The 20,903-nt window shown below is 39.4% G+C and overlaps 1 protein-coding gene across 2 annotated transcripts in view; it reads left to right on the top strand.

Moving 5' to 3' along the window:
• The window catches only part of SLCO5A1 (solute carrier organic anion transporter family member 5A1), a 147,241-nt gene that overhangs the window by 60,152 nt on the left and 66,186 nt on the right, over nucleotides 1–20,903 (top strand). For both annotated transcript variants that reach the window (XM_002758978.5, XM_002758977.5), the window contains exons 3-4: nucleotides 2,036–2,168; nucleotides 8,457–8,674. In XM_002758978.5, the coding sequence (XP_002759024.3) occupies nucleotides 2,036–2,168; nucleotides 8,457–8,674 (351 nt within the window). The remainder of the gene's footprint in view (nucleotides 1–2,035; nucleotides 2,169–8,456; nucleotides 8,675–20,903) is intronic.

Below are 20,903 nucleotides of genomic sequence, written 5' to 3'. Positions count from 1 at the left end.
TCCATTCTCCATTTCCAGACACAGATGGAGAGTCAAATAACTTAATGTCTTATTGTTATAAGCAGATGATTCTATAAAATAAACACTGTGCTTTCTCTTTTGAAATAGTGTGAAAAGTGAGAGCAGGTGTTAAATTACTGTCTCGCTATTTGTGGTTAAAAGTAACAGGAGGTACAAAATCATTCAAAGTGTACTTAGGTGTGAATGATTAAGGTGAAGCCATTCTAATTATTTCAGTTTGCTTTCTGGTAACTTTAAATGATATGGCAAAGCGTCCTTATTTACTCAGTGGTTACAATGCATGATGACAGTGGAAACGAGGAACACTTAACACCTGAGTTTGTTATCAGGCCTTGTACACAACAGTGCCTTACAAGTGTTTATTGATTTGTCCCCAAATAACTGCGTTCAAATACGAAAAAAATTAGGTTTGGAATGTGCTTAGATTTTTCTATGATTCTCAAGGAATTCCATATGCTATATTAAAATTTTAAAATTGACAAAATACTACTTATTTTAGAATTTTAAATTATAAAAGTGAAAATTGAAAAATAAAAAATTAAAGGAATGCGAATGAATTTGTTGTTGTTTGTTATATGCCCATTTTTTTTCTTTTCTTTCTCATATGCCAAATACATTCAGCCCTTTTTTTTTTTTTTTTTGAGATGGAGTCTTGCTCTGTTGCCCAGTCTGGAGTGCAGTGGTGCAATCTCGGCTCACTGCAACCTGAGTTCACTGACACCGCAGCCTACCAGGTTCAAGCGATTCTCCCACCTCAGCCTTCCATGTAGCTGGGATTACAGGCATGCACTACCACGCCCAGCTAATTTTTGTATTTTTTGTAGAAACAGGGTTTCACCATGTTGACCATGTTGGTCTTGAATTCCTGACCTCAAGTGATCCTCCTGCCTCAGCCTCCCAAAGTGCTGGAATTACAGGTGTGAGTCACTGTGCTGGCCTGGTGGTTTTTTTTTTTTTTGAGATGGAGTTTCACTCTCGTTGCCCAGGCTGGAGCACAATGGCGTGATCTCATCTCTCTGCAACATCCGCCTCCCAGGTCCAAGTGAATCTCCCGCCTCAGCCTCCCAAGAGATTAAAGGTACATGCCACCACATCCAGCTAATTTTGTTTTTTAGTAGAGATGGGGTTTCACCATGTTGGCCAGGCTGCTCTCAAACTCCCAACTTCAGGTGATCCACCAGCCTTGGCCTCCCAAATTGCTGGGATTATAGGCATGAGCCACCTCACCTGGCCTATATGCCCATTTTGATGGCAAGTTTTTTGGGTACAGTGACAACCTTTTGATTCACTGACAGTGAGACATATTCTCCCCATCCCCCTTGGACACGTGCTTTAAAAATTATTTTCTGGTTCATCTGTGGTTGGTGTTTTCCATTTGGAATTTTTGACCCATGCCATTTAGGGAGATTTATTCATATTTGAATAAGATTCTTCAATTAACAATAAACAAAATGCACTGTAAGATCTTATTTAATTTTAAAATGGTGGATTGAAAAAATATTAGCAATTTGAGGACAGTTCAGCGGTTTTGTCAATTCAGCAGAATCCAGCCTCATGGCAAAATCTGGCCTTGAATTTGCTCATCCTGCTAGAATCTTCCAGCTATGATGTGTGACACCTACTTTTTTCTTTGTTTTTCCTTATCGTAAGACTTAAAAAAATATCTTCTCTTCATTATTCAATGACTGCCTCATTAACTAGCCTGGGTCTCTACTTTTAGAAATTCGAATTTAGTGGTTCTGGCGTGGGGCCTGAGCACTTATATTAAAAAAACAAAACAAAAGCAACCAAATGCTCTCCCAATGATTCTGATGCTCTAAGAAGACAACAGGTAGATAAAAGGTAAGCTTCAAAACCAAGATGTCAACATGGACACAAATCTCTGAAGGTCCCCATTTTTGGAAGTTAACTGGATTGAACTGTGGCATGCCTATGGTATGACAGTGAAATGAGAGACCTCCTAACATGTAATGAAATGTCGCTGTATTTCATATTTCCCCTTCTGTCTTCTCAGCCATCATGTATGTCATGGGAGCACTTGGCCCGGCGGTGGGATATTTATTAGGTGGACTTCTTATTGGTTTTTATGTTGATCCCAGAAATCCTGTTCACCTTGACCAGAACGACCCTCGTTTCATTGGAAACTGGTATGTCCTGTTTTCTATTTTTTTCATTTCACTTCTTACTAATAATAGTGAGAGTTATAGTACACTTGGATTTAAAATTTGCCCAATGGGAGACAAAAAATAGCGGAAAGGTGCCTGGGAAGGGTTGATAGGCAGGATAATAACATCCCAAAGAAAGCTATGTCCTAATCCCTAGAACCTATGAAGATGTTATCTTACATGGCAGAAGGGACTTTGCAGTTGTGATTAAGGACTTTGAGATGATTTTAGATGACCTGGGTGGGCCCAGTGTAATCAAAGGAAAGGGAGAGGCAGGAGGGAGGGCAAGGATCAGAGAAGGATAGCTGATGGTTCAAGCACAGGTTGGAGTGATATGCCTTGAAGATGGAGGAAGGGGCTGTGAGCAAAGAATGCAGATGGCCTCTAGAAGCTGGGAAAGCAAAGAAATGGGTTCTTCCCTCAGCCTCCGGAAGGCATCCAGCCCTTTCAATCATTTTACACTTGTGATCTCCAGAACTATAACATGAGTCAGATTGTGTTGCCTGAAGCCACAAAGTGTGTGGTACCTTCTCACAGCAGGGAGCTTATACAGAGGGTTTGGGGACAGTAGCTTAATCCGCATTCTTTAGGATCGGGGTGCTTTCTTTATAGCAGAGTGAAGGAAAAGGACTGCTGTGGTTATGTGAGGACATTCCTGTTGACTTTAATCACACCTTTCAGTATCTTTCCCTTGCCTTAAAAAAATATATGTTATTTCCACATTCTTATTGTATTTGCGTGTCTGCTTTACAACCCTCTCCCACTGCCTGGAATGCCAGTCCGCTTTTCCACTTACATTCTCAGTGAAGCTTTTTTCTTGCTAATCTTTTGTTTCCCCACATGTGCTAGAGGTTTAGCTGCTTTCTCAGTTGTCCTGCAAAATCAATAATGCTTAGGACACAGAATGAGAACTTCAACTTTGAATGGCATGTTATTTATCCAAGTAAGAGAGTTGTGGTTGAGCTCTTACAGTCCTCAACTTGAACATAATATGTTATTTCTTCAAAATTGCAAGCACTAATTGAAAATATTGGAGTCCTGAATTCATTTCATGTGGATTGACAATAGCTATACATTGATGAGGCATTTTCATTTTATAGCAGAGAGAATATTTCAGTATTAGAAAACATATGTGCCAAGTAATTACTTACTTGTTTTTTTAACATAGACACAGATAAAGAAAGCAATTACTTTCTAAAGAGTGTCTTAGAGTGCTTTGTTCTCTGTGTTTCATTACATGATAATAACATTGTAACTCTGAGGTTGGTAGGAATCTTATTTAACACTATTGATTTTCAAAGCAGCTAACAGATATTAATTGTTATCCAGGCTTCCTCTTTTCATGAGTAATGCTCTTTGAAGCTGGAAGTGTTAAGTCTGGTAGAATTTTAAAATCGTACAGAAAGGAATTCCCCTGTCAGCATTAGGGGAATAACACAGGAGTTTTAAGTTCTTCACTCATAGTGAAATTTTTGGTCTTCTCTGTTTTCTTTCCAGTTCTGAAATAAATCAGAGTAGAGATATTTTTTCATTGTCACAAAACCAGATAAATTAACTCTATTTATGAACATCCAGCATGTCTTCTGTTTTCTATTTAGGGGTCCTTAAGGAGGGCACAGTGACAGGGAAACATCTGGAGGGAGAGAACCAACTCGGGTAGGAAGAAGGAGGGAGGGCAGGAACCTTAGTCTAACAGTGCTTTATGCTGTCTTTTAGGAGATGTTAGTTCAGTTGGCAGCAAAATTGAGAGATGAGGGCCGGGAATGGTGGCTCACCCTGTAATGCCAGCACTTTGGGAGGCTGAGGCGGGTGGATCACTTAAACGTCAGGAGTTCGAGATCACCCTGGCCAATGTGGCGAGACTCTATCTGTACTAAAAATACAAAAAATTAGTCAGATGTGGTGGCACATGCCTGTAGTCCCAGCTACTCCAGAGGCTGAGGCAGGAGAATTGCTTGTGGGAGGCAGAGGTTCCAGTAAGCCGAGATCACACCATTGCACTCCAGCTTGAGTGAGACAGTGAGACTCTATCTCAAAATAAAAATTAAAAAAAAATGGAGAGATGAGGAATATAGACCCTGAAGCCATATTCCCGTGGGTTTAAATCCTAGTCTGCCACCTAATACCTATGTGACTTTGGGGAATTACTCTGTGTCTCAGTTTTTTAATCCATAAAAGAAGGTAGTTACGGTACCTATTTCACAGGGTCATTGTGAGGAATGAATGAGTTTACATGTGTAGGGGGTAAGCAGTTCCTGCTGTAAAGTATGTGTTAGCTATTAATTTAATCAACATTCAAATAATTTTAGCCATTTTCAGTGGCTCAGTGTTAGTTCTGTAAATGATAAAGATTGTCAATATAGAGATATATAATGAGAGTCTATTTAAACGTGAATTCAAATTTTATTGAGTAACTGCTTGTAATAGACTTCCACCTTGAACAACAACATAGTTATTTGTTGCAATGCTATTTTATACGATGTCTAGCAGCAGTGATAAATTTTCAATAGGTATATGCTGAAAGGACGAAGGAAGGAAGGAAGGAATAATGCTAAATGTAGTGGGTGCTTATTTTGTGTCAAGCATTATACTAAGCTCTGTAAACATTCTCATCTAACCCTTGTAACAACCACAGACAGTCACTGGTGTTATGTGTGTTTTGCAGCTGAGGAAGCTGATGCTCAGGGAGTTGAATAATTTTCATAAGCCTCAGAGCCAGTGAGAGCTGGGCTAAGAAACTTACTCCGGAGCAGAGCTCTTAGTCCATTCTCTTAACTGGCCTCTTTGTGAATGGTCTCTGAGTCATGGTTCATGAAAGGGATTTAGGTAGCCTGGCTTTTCAAGTGTCGCTATTATTGACGTGCCTTTTTCCAACATGTACTGCACACTTTTGGTCTTACTCAGCTTTTCTCAGGGTCCTCTTTAGCATCGTTGTTATATCATGTGTTGTGTCAATGTTATTGGAGACTGTTGAAGAATGTGAGTCGGTTTGCTCTGCTTTGAAATGACCCCACACTTTAATGTTATTTTTGTTTATTTGCTATAATCCCCCCATTTTCTGTTATGCACCTTCACTTTGGCTATTACGCATATATTTTTAATGTTTGCATATAATTTTAAGTCAATGGCTGGGGCTGGGATGGGCAGGGAGGCCGAGTGCAATGCTATGTAAAAAGCATGCCGGGCGCAGTGGCTCACGCCTGTAATCCCAGCACTTTGGGAGGCTGAGGTGGGCAGATCACTTGAGCCCAGGAGTTTGAGACCAACCTGAGCAACGTAGTGAGACCCCCTGCTTCTCTACAAGAGAGTAAAAACATTAGCCATGATGCCTGTAGTCCCAGCTATTTGGTAGGCTGAGGTGGGAGGATCACTTGCACTTAGGAGATCAAGGCTACAGTGAGCCATGATTGTGCCACTGTACGTCAGCCTGGGCAACAGCGTGAGACACTATCTCTAAGGAAAAAATCAAAATAAATAAATAAACAAATAAAAGGCAAATCAACCACACAAAACTATCATGAACTGATTGCTAATTAGGGGGCAGACGTTTTATGACGTCCATTCAAAACACTGTCTTATTTAATTTTAATGACCCCCAAAATACTTATTACCCCTCTTATAGATAAGAAGGCCTACTTGGAAAAGCAAAATAATTTTCCCGGGATCCTATAGTTAGCAAGTGGTAAAGATAGAATGCAAACCCAGGTCTGTCTGAAGCCACAGCCCATGAGCTGTCCCCTATACTACACTGCCTGCCCTCTTCTGGATAGAGTGTGAGAGCCAGGGAGCTGCAGGGATTCAGGGGACTGGAATGGAGAGACTCCAGAGGTAAGTGAGCAGTGCCTGATGGGTAAGGACCTCATAAGCAGCCAAGTATTAAGGGGGCTAGGCATGATCAGAGCTTGTTCTCTGTAGACGCATCACTTTCTTTTCTTTTTTTTTTTTTTTGATATGGTTTCGCTCTTGTTGCCTAGGCTGAGGTGCAGTGACACGATCTCGGCTCACCACAACCTCCGCCTCTAGGGTTCAAGCAATTCTCCTGCCCCAGCCTCCCAAATAGCTGGGATTACAGGCATGTGCAACCATGCCCAGCTGATTTTCTAGTTTTAGTAGAGACAGGGTTTCTCCATGTTAGTCAGGCTGGTCTTGAACTCCTGACTTCAGGTGATCTGCCCACCTCAGCCTCCCAAAGTGCTAGGATTACAGGCATGAGCCACTGCGCACGGCCGACAGATGATCTTTTTAATTATTATTATTTCTTTGAGACAAAGTTTCGCTCTTGTTATCCAGGCTGGAGTGCAGTGGCGCAGTCTCAGCTCACTGCAACCTCTGCCTTCTGGGTTCAAGTGATTCTCCTGCCTCGGCCTCCTGAATAGCTGGGATTACAGGCACTTGCCACCACACCCAGCTAGTTTTTGTATTTTTAGCAGAGACAGGGTTTCACCATGTTGGCCAGGCTGGTCTCGAACTCCTGACCTCAGTTGATGCACCTACTTCGGCCTGCCAAAGTGCTAGCATTACAGGTGTGAGCCACCGTGCCCAGCCAACCTTTTTAAAATTAAAACTGTCTCTTTCAGTTTATTATTTAGCAGATATTTTTGAGTACCTAATCTGTGTCAGGCACTGGGCTGGTGATTACATTCTGAATAACTGAGATTGCTGGAAGTCTGCCCCAAACAATCTTCTCAACATAAAGCCCTTTCCTATCTTAAAATCTTCATTTGATATAACTTTAAATCTTTGAAAATAGCACACTGAATTATTAATGACTAATTGTGGGAATCATTCTCTCAACTGTGACCTTTAGCAGCTGAAAACAGGATTGCATTAGAAACATTATTTTATAAAATGAATTTTCCCTTTGCAATGGATCTATATTCTTACTGGATTGAATTCAACGTTAATACTTACAATGCTGCTTGCATTCTGGTTATAATTGATGTGAACGTGTTGAGCATTTATGAACTTGGAAGCTTGAATGGCAGAGTTTGGAAGTGAGGAATCTTAGTTAGAATATGGCTGCCCTGTTAGGTAGGGTCAGGGGCCTCTGATCGCTAAGGAAAGGTTGAAAGGGGACTGAGAAATTGCCTCATGGGGAATCATGCAGTCAAGAAGCCCAAGGCCCTACCACTACAATTTCAGTTCTGCTCTCTGTGGTTGCTTCCTAATGCTCTGCAACGTGACAACCTCAGGTAAATTTAAAGACAGAAATCTGAGTCTAACAGCTCCTGTTCTACTTTTCTTAGGGTGCTTTCTGATACTCATTAATTTTCCCTCTCTCAATTTTGATAGCACTCATAATCTATACCATATAATCTGACATTTAATTACATGCATTTGCATTTCTTAGAGGTTGTTTCTTATATTTTGGTTTGCTTATGAATAGGTTATAGGTTCTTGAAGGCAGGGACTAAGTCTAAATGTCTTTGTCGGTAAACCACATACTTGGTTAAGTATTGTGAAGGCCAGCTAAGTGGGTGGTGATGCATTCTTTTTTTTTTTTTTTTTTTTTTTAGACAGAGTCTCGCTCTGTCACCCAGGGCAAAGTGCAGTGGTCTGATCTCTGCTCACTGCAACATCCGCCTTCCGGGTTCAAGCAATTCTTCTGCCTCAGCCTGCCCAGTAGATGGGATTACAGGTGCCCATCACCATGCTTGACTAATTTTGGTATTTTTAGTAGAGACAAGATTTCACCACGTTGGCCAGGCTGGCCTCAAACTCCTGCCTCAGCCTCCCAAAGTGCTGGAATTACAGGCGTGAGCCACCGCACCCGGCTAGTACATTCTTAAGTGTTTGCAGAAAAATACTTGAATACTATCAACAATTTAAAACATATTTCACATGGAATATTAATGCCTTTCTTCTGAGAAAAAACGTTTATATTGGTCCGCATAACATGCTATAGTCTACATTATTTTTCTATTGAATTTATAATTTAGTCATTTATCATAAAATACACATTGTAGAAGGTTAACAATGCTAGCAGAACTAACCCATTGGTGCCCAAAAATACTTGAATGAAATTCTAATTAGGTTGCTGATTATAATATGCAGTATAACACTAATATAATTGCAGATTTCTCATTTCTATCACAGAAAAGGAGAATTCCTTCATTTTCCTAGTTTGCCCAACTTCCTATCTCTTTACAATTGATTATAAAGTTTCCTCGAGAATTTTATCACCACGAACTTCTACTTTACTAGTTTAGTTATTTGTTCTCAGCCACAAAAGAAAAGCCATAAATGCTATTCACATTTTCCAATTTTTAGGTGGAGTGGATTCCTCCTTTGTGCCATTGCAATGTTTCTTGTGATATTCCCAATGTTTACTTTTCCAAAAAAGCTTCCACCTCGACACAAGAAAAAGAAAAAGAAAAAATTTTCTGCTGATGCTGTTACTGATGATGATGTTCTGAAGGAGAAATCAAACAACAGTGAACAAGTGGACAAAAGAGTTTCTTCTATGGGATTTGGAAAGGATGTCAGAGGTAACGTATCTCTCTTGAATAAATACGTGCATGGTGCTTTGATCAGTGCTACTCAAAGTGTGGTCCTAGGCCACTGCTGTCTACCTACCATCTGTGGGTTGGCCTGTGGCCAGATAAATACTAAGATTGAGAGTAAATGTTGCAAAACTCTTTTAGGAACTTGACAGAGTAATTTTTTGTCCGTTGTATCTAATAATAGTTTAAAAATTAAGCTTATATTTTGTATGTTGTTTAAAAAATTAGTTTTAAAATAATTCATCATTTTTGTCTTTGCAAAAGTATTAGTAGATGATAGACTAGAAATAATAATTTTAAAAAATGATTCCTCCTCACACACATTTTTTGAGAAGCACTGATTTAGATCATAAAGAAACAGATGTCTATATATGTTATTTACTATAATTAGAGAAGTCTGATTTTTAAAATATTAAAAATCAAGTGCGTTGTGCATTGGAGGGTTTGTTTCAGGGGACCAGTGACTTTGGTAGTGTGGTTTCATGCATACCTAAGTATAAAACCTACCACTAGAAAGGGATCTCACTTAACAGCGGCTTTCTCAAGTGCCTGCATGTGGCCCCAAAGAAGGGAGGCCAGGAGATGGGCCTCTAAACCCAGTGTGAAAGCATTCAGAAGGTCTTGGTGATGTATGGTTTATTTTTTTCATTTTTATTTCTTTTAAAAATGCTAGTTATATTAAATCTAGATTAGGCCATCTATAGCCTGAACAACTTGAAGTGATCATGACCAGACAATATTTATTCAGTATTTTGTGTATCTGTTGAATGACAACAAGTTCCTTTAATTCCAGAAAACTATAATGCTACACTCCTATTAATTTCAGTTTAGTTCCCAACATTCTGTAAATTGATTTTTTTTGGTATAAATTATGAAGCATAATATTTACTGAGTGCTTTCATGAATCAAGGTTGTGTTAGGTAAAATGTACCTGGGCACATTATTGTCTCATTTTGACTGTATACACACTGTGGCAAAGAGGAACATTTCCAGCCTAGAATAAAGTTACTCATATGTTACAGACATGTCCCTACAGCCTAAGAATAGTAATAGTTAGATTAGACCATTTTTAAAGACGATATTGTTTGAAAGCAAATGAAATGCTACTTCATTAAAAATGCTTCTTTGCAGTTACATTTTAGATTTGGCCCTCTCCCTTTCCATGATGTTGTGACATTGTGCTGTTTTGGAACTGTATGTAACTTCTTATGCTCTAATAACATAAAGCGTTCTCTGGACACTGGCATGGCCTGGTCTCTTCCAATGTGTACCAGCCCATCACTTTTTTGTGAACCTATTATAGACCATTATGGCTACTATCAAAAGAGTGATTTTTTTTTTCATAACTCAACTGAGATAAGCTTGATGTCAAAGAATTTAAAACACAGCAATAGACTTTGAGGTTTTTTTTTTTTTTGAGTTGGAGGCTCACTCTGTTGTCCAGGCTGGAGTGCAGTGGTGCAATGTCCACTCACTGCAACCTCTGCCTCCCAGGTTCAAGCGATTCTTCTCCCCTAGCCTCCCGACTAGCCGGGATTACAGGTGCCCACCCACACTTTGCTAGGTTTTGTTCTTTTTGTTTAGTACAGATGGGGTTTTGCCATGTTGGCCAGGCTGATCTCAAACTCCTGACCTCAGGTGATCCACCCTCCTCGGCCTCCCAAAGTGCTGGGATTATAGGTGTGAACCACTGTGCCTGGCCAGCCTTTGAGTCTTCATTTATGGAGACTATGAAAGTAGATTCAAAGGGAGAAATAAAGTCATAGGTAAGATAATATCATGTATTTTATATAAAATTTCATATGAATGTGAAACATAAATCACCTAGCTTAGGGTTGGGTGACTTGTATGTGAAATACGTGATTTATTGGATAGTAGAAAATGGGAAGAAGATTGGTATCAAATATCAACAGCAGATACAACTGTTGATAGGATGAGGTTCTTTTGGAAGATGCAGTGTAGACATGCTATCAATGGCCTGCCTGCATTTTTGCACCCTACCGTTTTCATGGCAGAGGTCCACTAACTGCCAGGACTGAAATGATTTGCCTGAAGGGTTTTCTTTGTGAGCTGGGGAAACTGCTTGCCTCCTGCTTGAGGTGGTCTTCAGGCACCACGAAATGAAACCCCTGGCCTCCCATGCTCCAGAGAAGTTTTAACCACATGACTGATAAACACTGCAGCTCCTGCCCCTCGTGGGGAAGGGAATTCTGAGGTGTGTTTCTGTGTCTTTCGTGGGCTCTTCTTCCTTCTAGTGCACTTTGATTGCACGCCCCACCCAGTGTTTCCTGAGTCGCCTAAATAAATTACCTGGATGTGAACTCTTGTCTCAGGGCCTGCTCCTAGGGAACCCACACTTAGATATGCTGGCTCAAAAGGGATCAAGGCCATTGAGAATTTAAAAGTGATTTTTGGGTTTGCTTTTCTGTTTTCTCTATGCTCAATTTGATGGTTCAAGATATTTTCTTTTAAAAACAAGAATAAGAGGGGTCTTGGAATGATGATGGGTAGTTGGCTTATAAAATCTGTTTCTATTCTGATTTTCTTGTTAGTCTTTTTGATAAAGTCTCCTTTTTTAACTCTATGCCTTGATTATCATGACTGATTCTACTTCTGTAGCCAAAGCTTCTGATTGGGACACACAGCTGATTCATTTCATTATTTCCACTTGTACTGGATTCTCTAATCATATCAAGACTAGAACTTCAAGAGACACATTATCTTGTTAGAAAGAAATACCATTTTAATTGAATTACACTAAAAATGTTTTGCTAAAACGACATTGATGGTATTAAAATAATGTTCGATTAGAATATTTAAAATTAATTTATTTTTATCTTGTATACATTGATTTCCTTTAGTGTATTTAATACATATCACCTGAAGAAAGTGACTAATATTTAATATAAGTTTCCAAAGGACAAATTAAATTCTTAGGAATCATTCTGCTATTGACATAATTTTAACAAAGCTGAGATGTATTATTGAGGTCTTGCTTTAAAGAATGGTTCATAGAAAGGCCCATTTGGAGTTAAATTTGAGTTTCAGTCCCAGATCCTCTTTTCTCTTCTATTTTCTAGAATAGGGCTTCTTTTGGTCTTAATTTTAAAATTATTTATTCTATTTTATTTTCTTGAGACAGAGCCTTTCTCTGTCACCCAGGCTGGGGTTCAGTGGTGTGATCTTGGTTCACTAAAGCCTCAACCTTCCAGGCTTAAGTAATCCTTCCTGCCTCAGCCTCCCCAGTAGCTGGGACTGCAGGCCTGTGCCACCACACCTAGGTAATTTTTGTATTTTTTGTACAGATGGGGTTTCATCATGTTTTACAGGCTCATCTGGAACTCCTGGGCTCAAGTGATCTGCCTGCCTTTGGCCTCCCAAAATGCCAAGATTACAGGTGTGAGCCACCACACCTGGCTTCTTGGTCTTTATTTTATATTTGAAATTTGGATACCAGTATTAGTACCTTCAAAGAGGAGGTAGAAGTTGGTAACTTACACTTCCTTAAAAAGACAATTATTGGTGAGGTGTAGTTGCTCATGTTTGTAATCCCAGCACTTTGCGAGGGTGAGGTGGGCAGATCACCTGAGGTCAGGAGCTCGAGACCAGCCTGGCCAACATGGCAAAACCCCATCTCTACCAAAAATACAAAAATTAGATGGGCATTGTGGTGAGCACCTGTAACCCCAGCTACTTGGGATGCTGAGACAGGAGAATCACTTGAACCCTGGAGGTGAAGGTTGCAGTGAGCCAAGATAGTGCCACTGCACTCCAGCCTGGGCGACGGAGCAAGACTCCGTCTCAAAAAAAAAAAAAAAAAAAAAACCAAGAAAGAAAAGAAAATTATTTGAGCCATACAGAATGGTGCCCTTTTGGGAATTTCTACTGCAGAGAATGATAAAAGGAAATATACTCCACCTCCACATTTTAATGACAGACATTGAGAAAATCTGACTCAGTGTTTTCATACTCTTATTATAAATTATGCAGGAATAACACTGATTTAAGACACCACAAAGGGGAAAGTAGAATTTTCAATATGTCTGCATTACATTCCACAAAGAGATTAGCATTGATTCCATCAAAAATCTTACCAATAAAAATAAACACTTAAAATATTTAAGTGAATCCATTTCCCCGAGCTTTGAGGTCCAGCATTTTAAAGCATTTCAAATTTAACCGGGCAGCTTTCTATCTAAAAAACTTTTGGTGGCAGTTAATCATAGAAGGATTTTGCTTTCTATGTCCACTTTTTAATCTTTGAAGCTTAATTGTGTTATTATTATTATTTTTTTTGGGAGGAAGGCAGGAAGGGAGGGAAGGAGGACGGTGGGGAGAAAGGAAGGAAGGGAAGAAGGGGGGAGGGAGGGAGGGAAGGGAAGGAAGGAAATCAAGCAATGAGAGAGACATTGCCGACCTGGATCTAGAGGTTTACAAGTTGATTTCTTTTTTTTGAGAGAAGGAAAGAAAACAAAAATAAGTAAAGGAGAGGAAGAAAGGAAGAGAAAGAGGGAGAGTAATGGAAATATTGCTTTATTCTGAAAAAAATTGGGTTTTAATAATGGCCAATCAATGTTTCATTTAATCTTATGAGTAGGTGTGATGTGGTATTGACAAGAATGTATATTTTGTGTATTTGAAGTGGGGAGCTCTATAAATATTTATTAAGTTTACTTGTTCTGGATCTGAGTTCGAGTCCTTGATATCCTTATTAATTTTCTGTCTCATTGAATCTAAGTCTCTATGTATCTGGGTGTTAGGATCGTTAGCTCTTGTTGCATTGATCCTTTTACCACTGTATCTTTGTTGCTTTAAAATCTATTTTATCCAATACGAGATTTGCAACTCCTGCTTTTTATTTATTTATTATTTATTTTTGCTCTCCCTTTGGTTGGTAAATCTTTCTCCATCCCTTTTTTGAGTCTTTGTGTATCCTTGCATGTGAAACAGGTCTGGATGTAACATGCCGTTGGGTTTTGGCTGTGTCTTTTGATTGGGGGATTTAGTCTATTTAAATTTAGGGTCACTGCCATTTGATGTTAACTGGCTGTTTTATCCATTCGTTGGTGTAAATTCTTCCTTATGTTGGTGCTCTTTACTTTTTGGTGTATTATTAGAAAGGCTAATACTGGTTGTTTCTTTCTGTGTGTAATGCTTCTTTCAGAAGCTCTTGTAACCACTGTTTCTACCCCCTTGTTGTAGGTAACTGTCTCGGGCTCTGTGTGCTAAGCTGCGAGGTGACTGTGGCGTGCTAGTGTCATCTAGTTCCTGTCTTTTCTAGGCAAGCAGCAAATGTCATTTGCCGGCATGTTCTGGATGGGAGGGAGGACTCAGAGTACTTTCATGGGGCCGTGTGATTCGGAAATCTGCGGGGTCATTTCTTTCAGAGCAAATGAGCAGGAAATGAGGGCACATAGGTCCTCTGTTGGCCATGTTGCATATGATAAGCAGCCTTGTTTTTGCTTTTACAGAAAACCCTGACTAAAAATAGTTTGATTCTTCTGGATTAAACTCATGGAAAAGTTGTATCTGCCATATGCTCAGGAACATACAGGATCATGCGAGACTCACTGGCCATAAAAGTTACGAAGGTTTTCACTGCAGGATGATCATATTTTTTCACCAGCTTTATGATGCACCAGAAGGCTTTAAAGAATACAAAAAACAGGAACTACAAGATTAGAGATAATAGAACATTTAAATACAGTCATCCCTTGGTATCCATGGGGGACTGGTTCCAGAACCCCTCCTTGGATACCGAAATCCACAATGCTCAAGTCTCTGATATAAGATGGTACAGTATTTGCATATAAGCTACGCACATTCTCTGGTAAACTTTAAATCATCTCTTGACTAATTATAATACCTAATACAATGTTAACGCTATGTAAATAGTTATTATATGGTATTGATTAGGGAATAAGGACAAGAAAAGAAGTCTGTATGTGTTCAATGCAGATGCGCCCACTAATTTTTTTTCTGAATATTTTCGATCCGTAGTTGGTTGAATCCATGGATACAGAGTACATGGATATAGAGAGCCAACTGCACTTTCAGTACTTATAAAAGAAGGAGATCAAAGAATTTCAAGAGATGTTAAAGGCTGCTCACTAATTTGCACCCATAGGATTTTAGTTTTTAGATATGTCTGAGTGAGGACATGATGGGGTTAATACCACTGGTAGGAGAAAAAATACTTACACTTCCTAAGAGAAGGGAGCATCCCCTGCCATCCAAGGTCGTGGAGGGAGCATCAGGATTGGTTAAGAGCCAGAATTGGAGCAAGGCCAGAGTCCAGCCCACAGCCTTTACTGGGGTTTCCTTGGGAAAGAGCATAGGATTGGCTAGTTTGAATAATGTCCGCAGGCTCTGGTCTGCAAGGATGGTCTCCAGTTGTCTGGTACCTGACCCTGGGTGATTTAGGACAGGTGAAATGTGTGTGCATTAGATAGGAGGTAGTCTGGGCCACAACTTGGGATTGTTTGGTTTGCATATGAAAGGTTAGCTTCCAGTGGCAGCTGAGCCCAGTGCTGTGTCTAAGAAGTGGCTGTAGTCCTGGGAGGGCAGTCTCTCCTTGACCAGCAAGCTTTTAAAGAAGTCAAAAAATTATAAAATATAGAAACTTACAAACATGATTAATATAGAAGCTATGTGTTCTAGCTGGAGTATCCGTCCACTGGCCTCCTTCAGCCATAATTATCATGTGGCATTTCCTCCCTCTGCCTTTATTACACCACTTTTCTTCCTCCCACTTCAGGAGGCCTTTCCTATGCCCTAAAGGCAAAGGCCTTGGTACTGCCCATGTGCTTTGCAAAGCACCCTGTATTTTGGCAGTATCACATTATTCTAAAATTTATCAACAAAAATCCCCGTCTTTTATGTAACGATGACCTTCCACTCTGGTTGCTTTCATCTTCACTCTTGGTTTCTGTGACCAATGTGAATTTTATGCCTTCTTCGACTTTAGTCCCTTTAAGCTGTCTTTACCTGCTTGTTCAATCACTCTTCTCTCAAATTGTACTTTTATATAAGCAATGGGTGTTATTTAAGACTTTTAGGAAAGGACCAGATGGGTTTCCGAATATCACGTAGTTATTGACATGGCTGGCTGGCAATATCAATCTTAAGGAAATTTCTCCTTTTTTTGTTTTACTTTCTTTTTCACAAACATCTTTATTGAACAGTTACTACAGGACTAAGAACTCAGGATTCATACATGAAAGGTTACAATTCTTGCCCTCAAATGGAGGGAGAAAGGAAAATAGACACAATATTAATATATCAACTCCTAAAATAGAGGTATGCACATTCTAAGGAGGTGGAAGGAAGAGGAGGAAGGAACTCATGTTGGCTGCCTGAGTCAAGGAAGACTTTCGGGGATGACACATGTCTGCAGCCTTTTAAAATTGCAGCTTTTTAAAAAAGACCCTAAAAGTAATAGATGTTCATGACAGAAAACTTAAAGAATAAAATCTAAGTGAATTCCAATCCCATTTCTGAAAATAAAATGCTTAACTTTTTCTGATAGTAAGAAAGTGTTTATATTCTGAAACTAGATGGACCTGGTGGTTTTATAACACTGTGACTTTACTAAATTCCACTACATTTTTCACTTTAAAATAGTGAATTTATGTTCTCTGAATTTTGGCACAATAAATTATTTTTTAAAAGGGTATGTATTTTAGTTGAATTTACACATAAGGAAAATAAACTGCCTGGGCTACTCAATTTTAGGTAAATGTCAGTATGTCTGGATATATCCACGTCAAAAATTATAAAAAGCATTAAGAGGGGTCAGCATGTTTGTTTGGTATTTAATGCTCATAATTTATACCTGGGTAGAAATCTACATTTCCAGATAATAAAATTTAGTCAACTCCTTCATAGTAATACTAATTTATCTATTCTGTATAATAATAAAACAAGCGCTAGTCCTCATCTCACCCCTAGTTTAAATTTTAAAAAAAGATGTAAAAGGAACAAAATTAATAGTTTATGTTTACCTCTAGAAGGGCTCTTTAGAAGGACATAAAAGAGAAAAGTTGGTTTGGATGTGCAATGTCAGCAGGTGAAAACAAACAAACAGACAACATGCCCTGGGGAAGGAATTTTCTTGCAACCAGAAAAAAAAATCAGAAAATTAATGAAGGTTAAACAAAATGAAACTAATGCATATAGAAATTAGTAGTCATAATTATGACTTTGAATCTTGAAGAAAATGTCAAATTGTGCTATGCATTATCTAGTATTACCAGTTAATACAACAAAAATATTTAAAGCTTTGTTGCTTAAAGAGGCAATCACTCAGATATCTGAAAAATTAAGCATACCTCTTTCCTTATATGCTGGATAAAGGATAATACTGTATATTTTCTGTTTCTCCTGTTAGTATTTTAATTTTTCTTTAATGGACTTTTTAGTTTATAATCTTATCTAATGCCATTAAGGATTCTTTAGCATTAAAGAACCATGCTTTAAAAAGGAGCATAATTTTCTGTTTTCAGTGAGTCCGCCATTGTGGACCACCTTTTATCTTATGACTTACGCTGTCTTGGCTCTTAACCCACTCCTCAGAAGGAAATTATGCCTCTTTGGAATGGACTTCATTTTCTTACAAGGATATGGATATTGTTTTATTATACATTACTGCAGCGATATAATAAAGAATGTTAATAAATACATTCCAAGTATATTTTTGGAGTGCCTCTTGTAGGCCCGATGAATGATGGGAACGGAAGATGCACAGATACCCCAAGGTCCTGCAGTCACAGCTTTTATAGTCTCCTGAAAGGAAGAGACAGGTAAACACATGTAGCTGCCTAAGAATTGGTGACTAGAGATATGGACCAAGTACACAGGAGCACAGAGAGGGAACCTAGTCTGTCTAGAGAAGCTGTGATGCTTCCTACAGGGGCAGATGCCAATCCTGAAACTTGTTGGATGAGTTTGACATTTGCCAAGGAGACAGGTGGGGAATACCATAAATAGTACAGAGATAAAGAAGACCATGCCATGGATGGAGCTTGGGACTTCAGGGCAGAAAGGGAAGGCAGGAGCTTATTCCATAGGCCTGGCGCACCCAGTGGTGTTCATGGTAGCTGGGCCTTCTTATGCTTGGTCAATCCCTTTGTTGGCATAAGTTTTTCAAATATATCATTAAAACAAAGTTTGTTTCAGTAATCTAACACAACAGGAAAAAGACATGATACAGGTCCTTTCAGGTTGTGAAGAACAGAAACCAGTTTAAGCCACCGGGGATACTGAGGTTTTTTAGTCCAAGGCTCCATGGGAGAGCAGAAGCCCCAGTGGCCAGGCCCCTGGAAGATAGGGATGTGCCCATTGCCATTAAGCCCCACAGTCACTCTGCAGACTCCAGTGTGGCTCCAGGCTCAGTTTTCCTTACTTTCGTGTCTCATTCAATCTTCATACTCCCTACCTAGTTATCTCTTTCTAGTCTCTAATGCAGACACTCTAAGGGAAACAAAGTCAAGGGGTTTTGGGCCAGTCTTTGCTCACATAGGGTGCCTCTGGTGGTTGTTGGGTTGCCTGTAGGTAGCACCTCTGAGTCCAGCCTCCTTCCCTGGTCCAATCAGCGTGTTTGGGGATATCAGGTACTATGGAGAAAACCTTGCAGCATTTGTAAAAGGAACCATGGAAGAGGGGTCTTCCAGTGTGGCAGGGACTTGCAGAGCCCTCTCCAGCCTGGGGTACATTTCTCATCAAATTAAATAAACTCCCAGAAAGTTTCTCTCTCTGTCCACTTGAAAAGATGATTGCACCTTTCAGGTTCACTGAAGTTGGTGCTTGTTTAAGCTTTGCTTATCCAAATAAAGGCCTTTTATGGTCCTAGTTACTCTGGAGGCTGATGCGGGAGGATGGCTTGAGCCCTGAGTTTGAGGCTGCAGTGAGCTAAAATCACTTTATTGGATCCTGGCCTGGGCAAAAGAGGGAGACCCCATCTCAAACAACAAGCAAACATGTTCACACATGCCAGAATACGTTTGGCTAGTTGTTGAAAAATTACAAACATATCAATATCTGCTGCCTTAAATGATGCTGTGATCAATGAAGTTTGGAGGATAAATTATGGCCTCTGTCCTCGCTGAGACTGATCCAGTCTCTCCTAAACACCATCCCTTATCAGCTTCCATAAGAATCCACTCACACTACCCATCTCAGATTTTCTGAATTTTGACCAAAGGTTTTGGAGGCCACTGGGTGCATCAGATTTGTTGCAGCACAGCCCTGTTGTGATTGGAGTGCAATCTAACACCAGGTCCACGTGCACGTGATGATGGGGCCGCCTATACTGCCATCAGTGTGCATCTGGAAGGCACAAATGATCTGCCAATGCTATTAACACTTCTTTGAAAAGTGATTTCGGAGTATAGTCCACTTTAAATTACATCCTCTTGAATTTGGGGGCTTTGTGTTGAATTTTATTCCTACTTTATCACTGTTTAAGGCATTTCCTGGTTTTAGTGTCAGCTTGAATTTGTAGGATTTCCTAGCGTTAAATGATCAAAAAATGATAATCGCTGTCATTATTTCATCACCTCTCCTTCATCATGCTTTTTACTGCATCTTTGGTTTTACAATGACACAGTTATAAATGACATCAAGAAATTGATCTAAAATATATTCTGCAGCATATAAATGAAGTATTTGGTTGCAAATTTATGAAGGTTTAACAACTTCTTTGCTAATTTAGTCTTCCAAACTTTGTGTTTTTGAAATAATTTTGAATTTACATGAAAGGTATAGAAATAGCAGAGGGCACCAGTGTACCCTACACCCTGATTCCCCAATTGTTAACATTTCTGAGAAGTTGAGGGTATGATACTCTACTGTTCCTAATACTTCAGTATATATTTCCTAAGTACAGGAACTCTCCTATATGACCACAGGGCAACCATAAGAATCAGGAAATTCACACTGATCTGGTGCTACCATCTAAACCATAGGCCTCAGTCATATTTTGCTGATTATTCTAATAATGCCCATTAGGTCCACAATCCAATCCAGGATCATATGCATTTAGTTTTTGTGTCTTTTAGTCTCCTTCAATATGAATCAGTTGCTCATCCGTTTTTGTTTTGACCTTCATTTTTTTTTTTTTTTTGAGATGGAGTCTTACACTGTCACCCAGGCTGGAGTACAGTGGGGTGATCTCAGCTCACTGCAACTGCTGCCTCCCACATTCAAATGATTCTCTTGCCTCAGCCTCCTGAGTAGCTGGGATTACAAGCTCCCGTAACCACACCTGGCTAATTTTTTTTTTTTTTTTTTTTGTATTTTAGTAGAGATGGGGTTTCACTATGTTGGCCAGGCTGGTCTCGAACTCCTGACGTCGTGGTCTGCCTGCCTTGGTCTCCCAAAATGCTGGGATTACAGGTGTGAGCCACTGTGTCCAGCTGATCTTGTACCTTTTAAAAAAGGTACAAACCAGTAACTTTGTATATCCATTAACTTTGAATATCCCTCAATTTGGATTTGGTGATATCTCCTGATTTATGCATCTTTGCAGATACACCACTAAAATGAAGCTGTGCTCAGTACAGAAGAGCAGAGACACATAGTGTTAATTTGCCGTATCACCAGTTTGGCTAACTTTTATCACTAGGATAAGATAGTATTTGCCAGGTTCTAAAGTTATTCTAAAGTTAATAAGTATCATGTAATTATTAATCAGTGAGTAGTTAAAAAGTACTCTGTGGGGAAATATTTTGAGGCTATGTGGATACAGTCGACACCCATTATTTGTGGCAGATATGTTCTATAAAGTCACTGTGAACACTGGATTAACCTGGACTAAGCTTCGCTCCTATGGGAGGTACGGGGTTTGGTTCCAATGACAACATAATCCTCAACAAATCAGTCAATACATGACCTTGCTTTATGTATCTTTCTGTTTAAAGACTCCTTATTTAGTATATAGGGTTGATTCATTATCATTGAACTTATGGTCAATTACACTGTAACTCATGCCTGAAGGAAGCTTAGCTAACATGAAAATTTTCTCTATAAAGCACATCACAACCTCTACACTTTAGGGACCATAGACAGCACTGCAGAACAAGGGATTTTAAACAATGAGATCACCAACGAAAAGTACAAAAATGCAAAAAATATGAGTCAATGTATTATGGAAAGGACACGAGTTAACAATATGAGAACTGAAACAAGAAAGCAGAGTGTCACCTTGTTCCACCTT

Source organism: Callithrix jacchus, chromosome 16 (assembly GCF_049354715.1).
Source record: "Callithrix jacchus isolate 240 chromosome 16, calJac240_pri, whole genome shotgun sequence".
NCBI classification, from domain to species: Eukaryota; Metazoa; Chordata; class Mammalia; order Primates; family Cebidae; genus Callithrix; species Callithrix jacchus.
Note: the sequence above shows the minus strand (reverse complement) of the source record. Positions and strands in the feature narration are given on the sequence as shown.